The following is a 16,446-nucleotide window of genomic DNA, read 5'->3' as shown; positions in this document are numbered from 1 at the left end:
TTCAGAAATCACTTCTCCTGAATCAGACCACCTCCTCTGGGCTTCTCGCCCCTCCTAAGGAAGCAGCTTACAGCTGCACTGCAGCAGAAGTAGGCACTCGGGTCCTCCCAGGACACCTGTTTGCTCAAGGGTTTATCTGCCTGAGTCACGGGTTCTTCATGTTCCTTCTCTCCCATCAAGGGAGCTCCAGGGATCCCCTCAGTAAACATCCCTCAGTAAACATCTCAACCTCCCTCCCAGGGAACCCAAACTACAATAACAGTTCAGGATTCCAACCTTTCATTGTAACAGTAAAAATAATAAGGTAACCCAAAATGCTCGCCACTCATGTCACAGACTATGGGTCATCTCCCCAAAATATAAAGAACTCCTAAGAATTGAGGGGAAATGGGCATTATTCATCAAAACTATTCATGTAATCGTTTGACCTGAAAGTCCTACTTCAGCCAGTTCAATACTGCAGCATAGTTTGTGATAGGAAAAAGGTAACACTGGGAAAAAGTTAAGTGCACATCAGTAAGGCTCTGGATAAACACACCACTCACTGAACACTCTGCAACTGGAAAAAGAATGAGGAGGTCCACTAGCTCAGATCAGGAAAGACTGCTGGGATGTGTTGCTACATCACACACGTCACATGTATTACAGGTGTGTGGCATACAACCCTCAGTATAAGAGAGGAAGGCATGACAAGGAAAGCTCACACCAGCCTGTACCTTCAAATCAGGTACATTTTACTAGAGGGCATGGTGTGGACACAGCCAGAGACAGGACCAGACATTATTACATAGAACTCCTTATGGTATTTTCAGGTTTTAAACCATGTGAATGCATTACCCATGGCCCTTTGACAACATGGGGTTTAAAGAAACAAGCAAAAAACAAGCAGATGCCTCTCCCAAAAGACACCACCCCAACCTCAAATCCATTTGGAATTAATTTTTGTAAAAAGAGGGAAGTGGGGAATCATAAATCTAATCTTGTATTTTCTCCAAATGACCCTCTATTTTACCACAGCTATTTATGTAAAACCTTTTATGCTCTCATTTTAAATGAGATCTTTATCATAACCACAGATCTAGTTGTATTTGGGTCTGTGTTTCGATTCTCTATTCAGTTCCACTGATCTGTCCATGTACCAGTTCCATGGTGTTTTTAGTACTACAGCTCTGGACTGTATCTAACACCTGGTATATGTCAAATTCCTCTTAACATTTTGATTTTTAGGATTTCTGAGCTATTTTCTTGTATCTATATTCTTATGACTTTCACTGTTTAATCCTTTTGACACTTCTACTGATATAAATGAATGCATACACATGTACACAAATTTGTATATGTGTGTGTGTGTGTGTATGTGTATAGATTTCTTGCTACCTAAGAATGGGATAGGTCTTCTATTTATTCATACAACTTTTACAGTGATAGCTTTCATAGTATAGTTTTCATACATTTAAATTCACACTAAATGTCATACTCTTTAATATACAAGCCTTATTTTCTAACTCAACGTTGTCTGTAGGCAAACACACTTGAATTTAAATATAATTTTAATTTTTAATTTTAGTTTTAAGAATTCATTCAACTAATCTGATTTTAATAATAAAGGCTTTCTTTCTTTCTTTCCTTTCTTCCTCCCTGCTTTCTTTATTGTACTGGTGATTGAACTGATGGCTTTCACACTGAAATGGTTTTCTAAGAAGTGCTGTGCCTTTCCTAACAGGCCCCAACATAGAACAGCAAAGACCTAATAATAAAAGATGTGACAAATTCCTCCAAGGACTGCCAGAAACCAGCAAGCAGTTGGATAAATTAATAGAGACTAAGTACCTATTATTTACTGATTGCCATTTTCCTCACTGATTTGAAGCAAATTAATGAAATCAAAGGTACATTTCTCGCTTTTAAAGGAGTTTATGATCTAGTTCGATGGATTAAGAAATACTTTGGAAATGCTTCAATGAATTGGTGCATTCTAACCTGCTGATTTTAAGAAGTTCACAGAAGCAGAGGTTGAGAGCAAGAGGTTAGAACAGATTCTAGGGAGGCCAAGGAACCTGGCCTGGGTCTTGAGAAACAGGCAGCTAACAGAGAAGTACCTGCCAAGGCTCGATGAGACACATCCAAAGCAGGAGCTGCCTGCAGGATGTGTCCTCGGTTTCTGTGGCTAAACACTAATGTATTGTTTGCATACAGCTGACAAAAACTGCTGCCAAAAAGGAATAGACAGCATTATATTGTTTCCTTTATTATCTGGGATGCCAAAATCTAAAGCTTTAATACTCGAATTGTACAGCAAATATATTCAGATCATAATCAATACCTGATATGACTGCACTGGTTACTTGAGGTTTCAGGTTTGCAGCTTTTGTAGCTCAAAAGTGATAGCTAATTTATTTTACTTTCTGCTTCTTAAAATTGAATTTATTAGCTTTAATCATAGGCACAGATGGAGGTCTAGATAATGCTCTAAAAGTTATAAATTTGAGCAAGTTGACTCTGGTATATCAATTAACATATAAAATAATTTGTGCTTCATTTCTGCAAACAAGCCAGCTTTTGTTGGAGGCAGATTTCTCTTGCAAGACTCTCTCTCTCAAAATAAAAGGTAGCTTTATAGACTTAAAGCCTACCTAGCAACCAGAACAGCAATAAAGGTCTAGAAACATTTATTTTCCATCTTCAAATTAATGAACACTGTTGGCTGGGATAAACCTCTTTGTTGCTTATTCTTATCATGTAATGCTCCAGAATGGTGAAATATAAGTGAATACTGAAAGGAGGTGTGGCTGACAGAACTCAAGGATACCTTAAATCTGTACAGTCCCTGATTTATGATGATTTGACTCACAATTATTTACATTAATGATGGTGCAAAAGCCATAGGAATTGGTAGAAACCTTACTTGACCATGCTACAGTCCGGTCCAGGTGTCACCAGTGGGACCATCAAGGGAAGAGCATTTTAGCAGAGGCCAAGCCATGGCAAGGGCTCCTGGTGTTTCTTTTCCCTAGGAAGGGTGGGCAGGAGTTGGGCACCAGGCAACTCACTGCTCTGACAATCGCTGTCCAGGTGTATTAGTCAAACTTTTCTCAGGCCCTTCCTTAAAATATGATATTCCTTAAAGCGATAATTTTCTAGTCCCTGGTTCACAGGATCCCAGAGAGTTGAGCTTCCAGATCCCATTAATCCTGGAAGACCCATGGCAGAAAGGCAGAGAATCCTGGCCAATAGTGACATGGAACCAAATGCCCTTACCAAAAAGTTTGTGCTTGACTTTTCCCTCCTGGGACCTGAGTGAGTAAGATGGGGACCAGATGGGACACAGAGAGACAGATCTTCTTTAACTCCTGCTTTCCAAGGTGACCTAGTTGTTTCTGAAAGTTCCTTTATAACCACAAGAGAGTAGGGTGCGGGTAGGAGTGCAATTAGAAAGGAAAATTTGGAGGCTAACTGGGAGAATCTATTAGTTATTCACACATTAAGCAGACTACTCACCTTAAGGGAAATTCTGGACTTGTAATGAGTGAATGAATATATTGTCCAAAATATGCAATAATATAACAGATGTGAAGAGATACTTCAACAAATACCAACAGCAAATAAGATCATGGGAAACAATGCACAATAAGGAAATAAAATGGATATGTACTCACTATTAATATTTATCAAGTGAAAAGAAACTATCTTTATACTAAAACCTAACCATGAGTGTGTAATAAAGGAGTTATTCATAATTGCAAAAAGTGGGAAATAGCCCAAATATCCTTCAACAGGTGAATAAATACATGAATGGTGGTACATTCATGAAATGGAAGACTACTCTGCAATTTTTCAAAAAGGACGAACTATTGACACAACAGCATCAATGAATCTCAAGCCTATTATATCAGAATTGGAACACCATATGTGATATAATTCCATTCACATGACACTCTGAGAAAGGCAGAATTACAGGGTTAAAACATAGGCCTGTCATTCCCAGGGGCTGTGTGTGGCAGTGGGGACTGGGGGATTTCTGGAGAGATGACACACAGTTCTGCACCTGAGTGTGGTGACAGCAACACTACTGCATGCATTTGGCAAGACTCCGAGAACTGTATGCTCCAAAGGTTAATGTTATTGCATGTAAATTATACCTTATAAAAAAGAAAGTAGTTGTTATGGCTTGTGTCTAGAAGTTCCCCCAAAGCCTCATGCCATCATAGGTTGGACTTTTTCAGAGGTGGCTGGATCTAATGTGTGATGCTGGGATTAAGGGTGTATGATTACTAAATTAATCCACGGACTGGTTTGAGAGAGGGCAATAGCTGGATAAAATATAAAAGGACAGAAAGAAGCTGCTCATTGCCATTTTGTGACTTGTGCTTGCTACCTTCTGCCTTCTGTGAACTGTTTCTTCTCTGCCATGCCACCTGCCTTGGAGCCAGCTGACCATGAAATGAAACCTCTACAAACTGGGAGCTACATAAACCTTTCCTCCTTTAACTTTGGGTGTTGGGTATTTTGTCTCAGCAATGAGGAAATCAACTAAGACGGTGGTTACTATAGTAATAAAGACCTTGGAAAGAGTAAAGTAACCCACTCAGGTGAGGCCACCAAGCAGGTAAAAACTTAGGTTACAAAAAAAAACAACTTTGAAGTTGGTAAGGGACTGACAAAAAGATTACCAGAACAGAATGCAGCTTAAAGGATGAATAATAAAACTTCACCCTATAATCTCTAGACTATAGAGGCCAATATTTCAATCAATATTTTATTGGTATGCTGGAGGTACAAGTAGTATCTAATAGGGTGAATCTACTTTGCCACACCTAGGTTTGAAAAACCAGGCAAGATACACATCACTCCTGTTCTTGCACCTTTTCTAAAGAGTTCGCTTGGTCTGCCAGGACCCTGTACTTGAAAAGTGGAGAGCTTTCTAAATGCCTAGAACATCTGCTGGAAAACCAATCGAGCTGCTCAAGTGAGTCATCAGAAGGCAGGGGAGATTATTTACCACCTAAAAGCACAGACGCTTACTAGAGAGAGATGAGTACAAATGTGGTAAGTATAAATACAATCTACCTGACCTAGAGGTAAAAGTCAACAAACTCTTTTAAGTACAAGAAAAACAAATTGCATTAACATGAATAATTCCATTTTACTTGTATCCATAAGGATGTTTCTAAACTGTGGGCTAAAATCTACAGCTCATTTCTACCAGTTTAGAGAAAAGGAGCAGAAGAGAAGGCATCTTGCACCTCTGCTAACAAATGCATGATTGTCAAGCCAACACAATCACTTTCCACCATGGAAATGATACAATATGAATCCTTTTAGCCCCCTTTCCATAATCTTTGTCTGCTACAGAAGGTGTTTTTCCCGTTGTCACATGGGCTTTTCCTATAACCTGAAAATGAATCCCCATTCTTGATCGTGGACCTTCTAATATTAGAAGTAAGAATGTTAAGTAAGTGCCACTGAAACCCATTTGCTCAGAAAGGTGTTATTTGGGCACATGGAGATAAAAATGGATTGACAGTCATGAAAAGTGAATTTGTGCTCAGATAAGATATTGTCACAAAATTAATTTTAAAAGTTGGAGGACATCTGATGTCAAAAGTTTTGGGCAGTACTGGCAGATGAAGGTTATAAAGAGATGCAGAAGAATAACACAAACAAACCAAATATCAAAAATCACCAGGAAAAAAACATTTCTGGTAGAATCACAAGAATGAATATCCATTAAGAGTTTCAGCCAAGGGCTGGGGATTTAGCTCAGTGGTTCCGCCAACTACCTTGCAAGCGCAAGGTCCCGAGTTTGATCCCTGGTACCAAAAAAAAAAAGTTTCAGCTGAAATAAAATTTAGATGAAGGCAAGAATATGTTTTAAGTATGTAATCAAAATTATTCTTTATTCTCTCAAAGGTGTGGTGAGATAACATGTAATATAAATTCATCTTCTAATACTTGGAGGCGTGGTTAAATTAGAAAGTCACTTCCTAAAGGAAAAGCAAGTAATATGCTACCAAAGTTGTGTTTTTAAAGTTAAAAAGTGAAAATAACAAAAACAAAAAAGATATCCCCCTAAAGATTCTCAGAAGTTTGCTTCAACTGTAATGTAGTCAATAGAGTATTCTGTTTATAAAACCTTGTGTATCTAGTCCCATAGGAATAAAGTAGTAAAGAAATGGTCCCTATTCTTAGCGAAGTCAGAGACAGTTCAGAAAATAAAATTAACCCTTACAAGTAATCAGTCCTAAGCTATATGAGTGTGATCTAGGCATACAACAGGAAGGGAAGCAAGTTGGAATATGGTAGTGTTAACGCAGGAGATGAAGTGAGCTAGGCCCCCATGCTAGGGTTTTATTTCATTTCTGCCACAGTAACTAGGTTGTGGGCAGCCCAGAGGTAAATGCATAGTGCTAGCCCACATCATAGTTCCTGTAGTCCTATAGGTCTTTTATATTGACTTAGTTTTTTTGGAATTGTACTTTTTTATTCCAAGGACACTTAAACATTTTATGGAGTTTCACAAGACTCAATTTTTAAACAATCAATGCCTAATACATGGTTTTTTTTAAATATTGAGTTTTTATAATGAACCTTTTCAGTAAGGCAGCTGTAAAAACACTATTAAAAAAAGAGCATACATTATCACACGTAAAAGGCCTAAGAGTCTATTTTTATAAAGTTCAAAGTGACTGTGAATCTTGCAGGGGAATCCCTCCAGACTGCTAGTGTTTCGCTGGCTTTATAACCATCTCCTCCTGCTCCCCTCCACCTTTGCCTAATAAACTGCCAGTGCTATCCACTAGCAGCAAGCAACTGGCCTCTGAGAACATTCCTAAGCACATGTCTAACTAGTTCTGCAGCCATCTTCCGACTGAAATATAAAACCCCTTCCCTGTTATTTACTGAGGGCTCCGCTAACTTCTGACATTTATCACAGAGCTGGAATAAACAGTGTGGAATGGGAAAGACAGGTGCTGGCCTCTCTTTGGCACACTGACCTGACCCTCTCCTTCTGGCCCTTTCACCTGAGCAGTTCCTACTCATCCTTCACATCTTAACTCACTTCATCCTGGGACGTGGAGGCCCTAACCTACCCCCACTGTAAAGTGCCACTTCTACAAGCCCTATTGCAAGCTGCCAAGCAGCAGCCACGATGCTGGATTGTAACTGTGGGACTTCTTATCGGCATTTCCACTTTATTAAAAGAGGAAGGATCCTGTTCAACTTGTACCCATGGCCCAACAGAGCCTGACCTGAGAATAAGGCAAGAAAAGTAGAATTCTGCATGTTTCTATTTCAAGTTAATTTCCCAATTGCCCAGTGGCAAGTGTCTCTAAATAGGTTCCCCAACATTTAAAAATTGTAATTATTGCTTAACTCTTATCAGCACAAACTAGAAAGCACCCAGGGAATCATGGATTCCATAAGTAGAGATGCCATTGGGATGGGGTTGGATCCAACCTATGCACGGAGAGTTCTCCATGTGCACAAATACTGGGCCCCTTATACTATATTCACCCCTTCCCACTCCCTTAGATAAGGAGTTTTTCAGAGCTTGTCCCCTTATCCCCAGTCTTACTACTCCCTGCACCTGCAATAGACCAGGTGGCCAATATCTGATCAAAGCTTTTCACAGAGAATGAATGCTTTGCACACTTGATGAGGCCACCGCACTTGCCAAAAGGCCTTTTTAACCTGTCTTTTGCATATTAACATACGAACATTAAGTTCCCATGCCAGTCTAGCCCTTCAAATCATATTGGAAACATAAAGCCACCTCTTCCAAATCAGACACCAGATATAGGAGGAAAGCTCAGCTTAGGAATTTTGTTTGTTACTATAATAAAATCTCTCACAAATCAAGAGTGAAACATATTTTGAGAAGATATATTTAAGTCATACATTATATTTAAGGGGGGGTCACTACATGAATTTTTTTATCATGGTTTTGAACATCAATTATCTATGGATTTTAACATTTAAAGCAAAATCCACTCCAAAATCAATGACTTTACAAAGGTATAAAAACAGCTAAAGGGAATATTGACTATGTTTTCAAAAATAAAAAAATTCCAAGAACTCATCTGGTGAGAATATTTTGGATTATGGTGGTAATTTATATATAAACTATAATTAATCATACTTTTAAAATTTGAATGTACAAGAAACAAAATGTTGGTAAGCCCTTTTTCACATCCTGCAGTATCATAGAGAAGTTTTTTGCTTGTTTTGAATGTGTCAGATGTTGACAAATTTTCAATAGCTGTCTACTAAGTTTTGTTGCTTGGGTTATGCTGGGTCCCAAAATTGCTACGGACTTAAAATCCTTATTTTCCATTCAGTGATAATATTCCCAGACCTCCTTGCAAATTATGCTTCCCTTTTCCTGGCCTAGATGCCATAACATAAGAAAATACTATAATGATGTTAAGAAAATACTAAAATTTATTATACAGGTTGCCAAAAGTAAGAAGACACTCCAAGTAGCATATTATTTCTGTATTTTCACATAAGTATTTGTATAATGTGTTTATTCTCTATGTACAAATCACCGAGTAATAATCACCATGATAATTTCAAAGTCTCATCTCTACTTCAAACACAATTTGGCATAACATGTTTATGTTATACCAAAGTTTACAAGAGATCCATATCAGGATTTTTCCAAAATATATATTAAATTCAAGTTTTCTATTTAAGCTATACTACCACTAAAAATGACATTTTCCTAGGGTTCTTAAAGTCCCTGGATGAATGCAAAACTAGGCAATGCTTAAAATGCTACTGCTTCTGCTACTGTGCTTTCAAGCTGTATTCTGTTGAGGAAATACTGAATAACTAACTCCAAGTTTACTGACTAATGTAGAAACTTTAAAGAATTCATTGTCAACCTTTTCTTTTGAACAAAGAGTTCACATCAGGACTTCAGGAATTTATAGAAATCCTTACCTACCCTCTTCATCCCCAATTTTGCATTTAAGGAAAAGTCTTCCCATTGTCAAAATCAAAGAGTTCAGAGAAATCAGACCTTGCGTTCTGCCTATAAATTACAAGGTCAGATAGTTACACAATGATCATGGGTCATGATTTATGCCCCAGGCTTAAAATCGCAAAATTACATTTAAGTTCTCTACTTACTCTCTGTCCTACATATTTAATTTTCTGAAATCACTTTTACCATGTAACTTGCCTATTCCAAAATGAAAAAGGGAATCAATCCCAGCTTGAAATGGCAATAGGACTCCTACTAAGTTATTTAGATCCCATTCACTGGCCACTCATATATCCTGTCTGGCCAGATCCCTTGCTTTTGCTAATTTTATTCCCATTCCCATTGTCTAATGCAGACATGCAAGGGGCGCACTCACCTAAATGGCTTCAGGAATCCTATCTGCGTGGCCAGGCTCTGAAGTTCTGCATCTTCAAGCCCCCATGAGATTTCACCTTTTGGGAAATATGATCCACCTGACCACAGCCATGAAACTTACCATTTAATTGGCTTAATACAAAACTAAACTCCATTTAAAATTTGATTTTCAAACCTCCAATAAGCTACCCAAAACATATATTCTGCTTTTACATGTTTTCTCCTTCAAGGTGATAAGGCAGCAAAGTGCTTGTGATACTCTTTGCCTTTCCTTCCTTCCTTCCTTCACTTTTTCTTTCTTTCCCTCTCTTTCTTTCTAGATTTTAATGCATATACTTTAATAGATAGAACATAAAGCACCATCTTAACCATTTTCTGTGTACAGTTCTAAGGACACACATTTGCACTACACTTCCGGTACATTTACAGCACTGAGCAACCATCATCCTGTCCATCTCTGGAACTCTTTTTGACATCTTATCATCGTTGCCTATGGGAGGCAGATACAATATTGCCAATTTGTTTCTCTTGATAAATTTCAGTTTTAACTCATAGAATTATATAATTTAAAGAGGTGCATCTTGGTGTACGTTAACTATACATCAATAAAACATATGAAAAACAAAGAGGTGGGATGCAGTGGGAAATGAAGCTGCTGACAATTAGGTCCCACACTGTAGAGGAGCAGATGTGTGAGAGGGAGATGGGGATTTTGTGAGAATGCAGGGCTCCTGGGCACAGGTGGAAAACAGACATGCACTCATGACTTATTCACTGCCAATGTCCTGAGCATCTCTCTTCGAGACACTGTGTTGGTTCCTAGAACTGACTATGTTTCAGAAATTGTATTTTGGCTGCATTAGAGATGGCTGAGAAAGTACAACTAGTGGTTTTGTAAAAAGTAAAAAACTCTAAATTAAGACAGCAGCATACAAGATGGAGACAAGGACTGTATAGAATTTCGCTTTTACCTATTAACCGGCCCGCCATGAAAACGCAGATTTTATTTTGTTTTATTCATTTTTAAATCACTTGAACTAATGGCTACTTTGGCCTGAATAAGTTTTATGAGACGCATTCAACAAGCATTAGATAAAATCCATCAGCAACAAAGAATCTGTTGCACAGATAAAAGTACATAAATGGAGCACATGTTACATTCAAGGCACTGCGATAAAAATGGTTTCATTAGTTCAACATCAGTTTGGTAGAATGTCTATGATCTGTGTAGACATAAAGCTGTTATCCCACAAGACTCCTTTTGGGTGAAATTGGAGATGAAATGAGTGGTTATCAATGCAGAAAGTGGGTAAACAGATGGTGGGAGACTGTACAGTGAAATATCATGAGCTAGGGCTATACATATGAACTGCGAATGGCTTCAGAAAGACACTTTTTGGGGATTTTTGTTGTTGTTGTTGTTGTTGTTTTGGTACCTGGGATTGAACTTGGAACCTTGCGCTTGTGAGGGAGGCAGCGGAACCGCTGAGCTAAATCCCTGGCTGAAAGACACTTTTTGAATCGCAGAATGTGCAATTTGATGACATTTATCTTAAAACATTTGCTTAATGTCTCAGTGACTGCAGAGAAAAAGATCAGGACAGATAATACATGAGGGAAAGACAAGAGTGGAGGAAACGTCCAGTGCACGTTCTGTGTAGCAATGGGAACACATCCATACATCCGTGCATCCCTGTAGAGAAACCCATCTTATAGGTTAGAATACCAAGTAAGTACAGTGAATAATGTCATAGGCTTACAGGTTTTACCTACAGTTTTCATTGGTAATTCAAATCATATAATAATGAGACAACTCATAATTAGACCTAAGGCCATGAAGTATGTGTGTTTTAATCCCCCCACCAAAATATTTTTGGGTGCTATGGGAGATTTAACCCAAAGTCTTCACATTGATCTACATGCTCAGCTCTTTTTTTTATTTTTTAAATTTTGAGACAGAGTCTTGCTAAGTTGCTGAATTGCCTGAGTTAGACTCAAACTTGTGATTGTTCTGCCTGAGCCTCCCAGAATGCTAGGATCTCGAGTGTGTGCCACCATACCCAGCTAGAACGTATTTTTTAAGTGACTGGTATTACGTGTATCAGGGAATATTTAAGATGAGAACATACTGGCTATTGTAAAAGGCCTTTCCTTGACTTATGAGAAAACAATTTAAGAGAAATGAGTAATGTATTTCATTTATTTTCACTTAAGTAACTAATTATAAGGTTACCTTTAGTACTTTTTTTTGCAAATAAGCAAATCAACTTATAACAGTCTCTGATATTGTAGATCAAATACATTAAAATAGTATGCAAGTAATACCTTCGTATTTTTTAAATTTTATTGGAAGTGTGTGCTGATGCCAGGGAAGTAATTGTGCAATAATAGCACTGTCTGAGTCTGTGCTCTTACCACATGGGTTTAGTCAAGGGTTTTATTTTCTTAGTTTCCAAATTAATATCTTCTAGAAATATGAAATTGAAAATTAGGCGCAGAGTAGTGGAGTCTTTTTGCATTTTTTTAACTTTAAAAAGAATGTTTGAAAAAGCCATTTATTGAAGACCATTTAACAATTATTGCTCAGCTATAATCAAAAACTTAATTTGGACACTTAATGGCACCTTTGGGGACTCATTCCAAATAGAATTTTTCAGACAAACTAAAATTATACTCGTCAGACTCAGCCCACTTGAAGTTAAAAAAAATAAAAAGGCAAGATAGTAGGTGTAAATGACTAAGAAGGGCCCCTGAGGAGTGCTCTGGAAAGTGAAAGGCGTGGTAGCTCCATGCAGAATGTCTCAATAAGCAGTCTAGACTATCTGTAATCTGCTGATGGTGAGGAAAACCAGATTATTAAGAAAATTTCCAAAGCCAATAACTACAAGAGCACAAAACACTGTGAAAGCTGGGGATTTAGCTCAGTGGTTCTGCCGCCTGCCTCGCAAGTGCAAGTTCCCGAGTTTGATTTCCTGGTACAAAAAAAAACCCACTGTGAAAGTTGGGATGGCATGTAGGAACAGGGATTCTAATAGCCCTATACACTATCATCTGTGACCCTCCCTTGAGACAACTCTACTTAAAGATGCTCTTAGATTTCCTCTTCCTTACCTCAATGATGTAGAGAACCACATTCTTGTAGAAACAGTACAATATGCACTTGGTCACCCGGTTGTAGCTCCAGGCTCCGTGAACCAACAGCAACTTCTCCAAGTAGGAAAACTGAAAGAAAACACAGTTCAGAGCCTGCTCTTCAGAAATGTCACAAAATGCCCTTATGAGCAGAAAACATGGTTTCCTCTACCTAGAGGAAACAGATTCTGCAAGGCACATGAGAAAACCATTCCCTGTGAGGGGAGTTTTCAGGCCACAGGAGAACAACTAAAATCTCTTATGTCCACCCTAATTCTTACTTTCCCCAAGATGCTGCTGGGCTTCTCATGGCAACACTCATGGGATTCTATTAAAGTTAATGCTTTTCAGGGTCTTAATTATTAAAAATATGACTTGAATTAGAAGAAAAGTCTAGTGGGAATCATATGCCTATCTGCACTCCAGTCACAGATTTTTATGGTGACAATTGGAGCAAGACACAGGGACACTCATATAATAGTGCATTTTAAAAAAAGATACACAAGTGTACATATAAACTGTTCTCCTTGTCAGCCTGGACGTTAAAAACAGTTACATACAGCAACACACACAGGCATATGGGTACAGGGGCACACAAACACACTCACGGGCACACACACAGACATAGACACCAACACACACACACACACACACACACACATGTTCATACACACAGGTACACACAGGCATGTAGATAGAACACACACAAACTGCCTCCACCTCTACATCCATTTTATTCTCCTTTTTGGGGGCCTCTGACTGGTATCCCTTTTTGCCTCCAATAAGGACCCCTTGCCAGAGTACTATGCTACTGGGGCAGCTAACTGGCCATATGTGGAGAGGGACATAATGGACCCTATAGGCTGACATAGGAGCTGGCAATATGCCAATAAAAGCCATAAATCCTCTGTGGGGCACGGGGCCTTTGATGCATATCTCTTCAGCCTCCCCATATCCTGGCTGGCCTCTTTCTGTGTCCTCCTCTCAGGAGGCCTAAAAAGTGTGAACCTCGAGGTGGAGAGAGGGAAGTGAGGTTCTTCCTTCCACCTTTGGTTTTAGAGATCTGGAGAATACAGTGTGAGGAGAAATTTTGTCTGAATTCATAACTTCAATACATTCAAACTGCCTCACCCTGGGTTGACATTCCTCCTGGCTGCTGCGGTGGCTGCACAGTTTGTCTTGCAAGGCTCCCTGTGTTAGAGGTTCAGTCCCAGCGTGGGGACTTTATGAGGTGAACCTACTGGGAGGTGACAGGGTCATTAAGGGAACTGTCTTCAGAAGGAGCTTATTCTCACGGGACCCTAGTTACTTACTATAAGAGGGGCCCGGCTCCACCCTGCTCTCTCCGTCTTCCCGAAACACATGAGCTCTCATCATGATGTTATCTGCTCTCCATGTTGTGTTGCAGCTAGAGGGCCTTCTCCAGACCCAGTTGCCTTGAGTGAAAATCTTAATTCTTCCATTCAGGGTCATAGCATCCCTGCCTCTGGGCAATCTACAAACTGTAACCCCTGAAGCTACCACAAGAGACAATCAGGCCTATTTGAGAACTTCTCAGAAGATTAGAAATTCCTTTGCTATTGTGAATTTCTTACTAATATTAAATAACTTTTGAAATTCAATTTAACTATCTGTAGAAAAGAAAGACCCTGAGTGAAAATAAAATACTTAAAAAAAAATTTCAAGAGGAAACGACACACTAATTCCCATTAGAACTAAAGGAAACTACATCCTAGGTAAAGTCACATTTCAATGAGCTCTTGCAGAAGACAGGGAGGGCAGAGCTGCTCATTCATGCACTTTAGAATTGAAGGTACAACTTCAAAGTGGCAGAAGTAGGTGCATATGGAAAAATAAAACTCCTCATAAAGGCTCATTAAGGATTCCAAAGGGGAATGGGGAAATCATAAAACAACTAGCTAAACAGATAAAAAAAGAAGTTTGCATTTGACATGGACCCCCTGGTGTTAAATTTCAATGGGCACCAGAACATCTGCTTGAGTCATCCTGAAGGTCTCAACCTGAGTGTTATGACGATTTGTTTTCAGGAAAAAAAAATATATATCCTAAATCAAAATCCTGTCTTCATGAGGTCATTCAAAAGACATTACGAAGGCAGGGGGCAGGAATGATTCTCTCTGGAGGAGAACAGGAAGCTGAAGCCACAGGCACCGCATTACACCCATGGCAGCCAAGGCCCCCCAGGGACAGGCAACTACACAGATGTGGTCGTCAGTCTCGATGGCCCCTGTGCAGAAAAGCATGCGGCAGGCAGGAGAGAAACAGAACCAGAGCTCTGTCTACTTCACAGCTTTCCTAGGGCAAATCTCAGAGCTAAATACTTTTTGATTTCCATATGTCATTTTACAGGATACTTCCTCAAAAACCCAATAAAAATGTACTTCCCCACATATAAATGAACAGATAAAGCACACAATGTTAACTTCAACCAGAGATATTTATCATTTGGATGAGGTAAAGGGATTCATCCAATTGTGGCACTTCTGGTATAGTAATTAAGGTACAAGCAGCATAGTTGTGGGTGAAGAAGTGGTAAGATTGGCACAAACTCAGCCCTGAAATAACAGTATCCTCTCCTAATCACAAATATGACCAGGGACAGGAGAAACAAGGGCCCACAGACATATGTAGCACCATCCATTCCTTTAGCACAGTTGACTATTACCCAGTGGGGCAAGAATAGCCTTTATAACTCTGATACTTTCAATTTGAGGAGCATAATTCATGGTCTATCCTTCTATGATACTTTCAATTTGAGGAGCATAATTGCTGAAGATCCCATGACCTATTAATATGCAGTTTCAATAAAGCGAGTCATGGAATCTCTCTTCCCTGGACATTTGAAAGAAAAAAACAACAGACAAATATTTGCCTGGAACTCCTAGGAAACCTCTTAAGATCCCTTCCAGCCATATGATGTTATAACTCAAGTATTTAATAATGCTGGGATGTATAACATGCACAGTTGCTGACAGCATGCAGGAAGCACAAGTCCCACAGGGCTCTGAGCAGCTGACCCAGGGAAGTAACCTGGCAGGTGTGTAGAGCAGCCCAGGGTCTGCCTTTCTCTGACCTTGGCTGTGCTCAGACCTGAGGCAGGTTACCTGATACAAAGGAACCTTGGCTTTCCCAACTATAAAATCAGAATCCTTTTTCTTATCTATTTCAAGAACTCTCCTTAAGATATATTTGAAAACAACAAAGGAATAAGATTGGTGTTGTGCACTTTTCAGAGCCATGTGGATTTTAAAAATTCCTCCCTGTGTGCAGAACATGGAGTAGGAGGGAACTTGAGAGGTAATCTAACACAGAGCTCTCCTTTGGGAAGGAGGAGCAGTGAGCCCACACAGGACCATCCCAGTTTGATTTCTAGATGCAGACCCTGATTTCAGCCTAATGAGGGACAAAACCTCTATTCCTTGTGTTCATGTGATTAAGATTAAAACATTCTTTACATCTTAAACACAGAAATAGGTGGGAGCTCTTGCTAACCAGTGAACGTCCAGGTACTGAGTCACAACACACTTTAATCTGAAGATAGGAGATAGGAATCTAGAGGATCTGGATGATTCAGCAGCTTGGGTTATCTAGATGTACACCTTAGGGGTCAGGAGTCTGGCTTTTGTCCTTCACCTCTGAGCTGTCAATAAGGAATGGGCAAGTCTTTCATCCTCAAGTCACCTGTGCAATAACCACAAAGTGTACCAGGAGCCTCTGCACACAACTCAGTTCATGTAGGAATGGAATAAACTTGGCTTGACAGCAGGGGTTTGTTTACTACTGACCAGGAGGTCATGATGGCCCTACCCTGGCTCATGTGCTCAGCAAGTCACCTCGCAGCAGCAGGCTTGGGCAGTGCCTCAGTCACACCTGTTGAGCAGGGCTGTAAATCACTGCTTTTCCCTGACGTAAACACCTGGCCAGTGTAT

The 16,446-nt window shown here is 39.4% G+C and overlaps 1 protein-coding gene across 12 annotated transcripts in view; it reads right to left on the bottom strand.

The window, feature by feature from the left end:
* Window positions 1–16,446, bottom strand: part of Atp8a2 (ATPase phospholipid transporting 8A2) — a 641,036-nt gene that overhangs the window by 230,024 nt on the left and 394,566 nt on the right. For all 12 annotated transcript variants that reach the window (XR_015446599.1, XR_015446600.1, XR_015446601.1 and 9 more), the window contains one exon: window positions 12,476–12,586. Coding sequence is in view for 9 of the 12 variants with exons in the window: in XM_087199399.1 (XP_087055525.1) it covers window positions 12,476–12,586 (111 nt within the window). In the remaining 3 variants the exon portion in view is untranslated. The remainder of the gene's footprint in view (window positions 1–12,475; window positions 12,587–16,446) is intronic.

The sequence above is a fragment of the Heterocephalus glaber genome, unplaced genomic scaffold (genome assembly GCF_053883595.1).
Source record: "Heterocephalus glaber isolate CG9 unplaced genomic scaffold, H.glaber_assembly_v1.0 deba00001719, whole genome shotgun sequence".
NCBI lineage: Eukaryota > Metazoa > Chordata > Mammalia > Rodentia > Bathyergidae > Heterocephalus > Heterocephalus glaber.
Note: the sequence above shows the minus strand (reverse complement) of the source record. Positions and strands in the feature narration are given on the sequence as shown.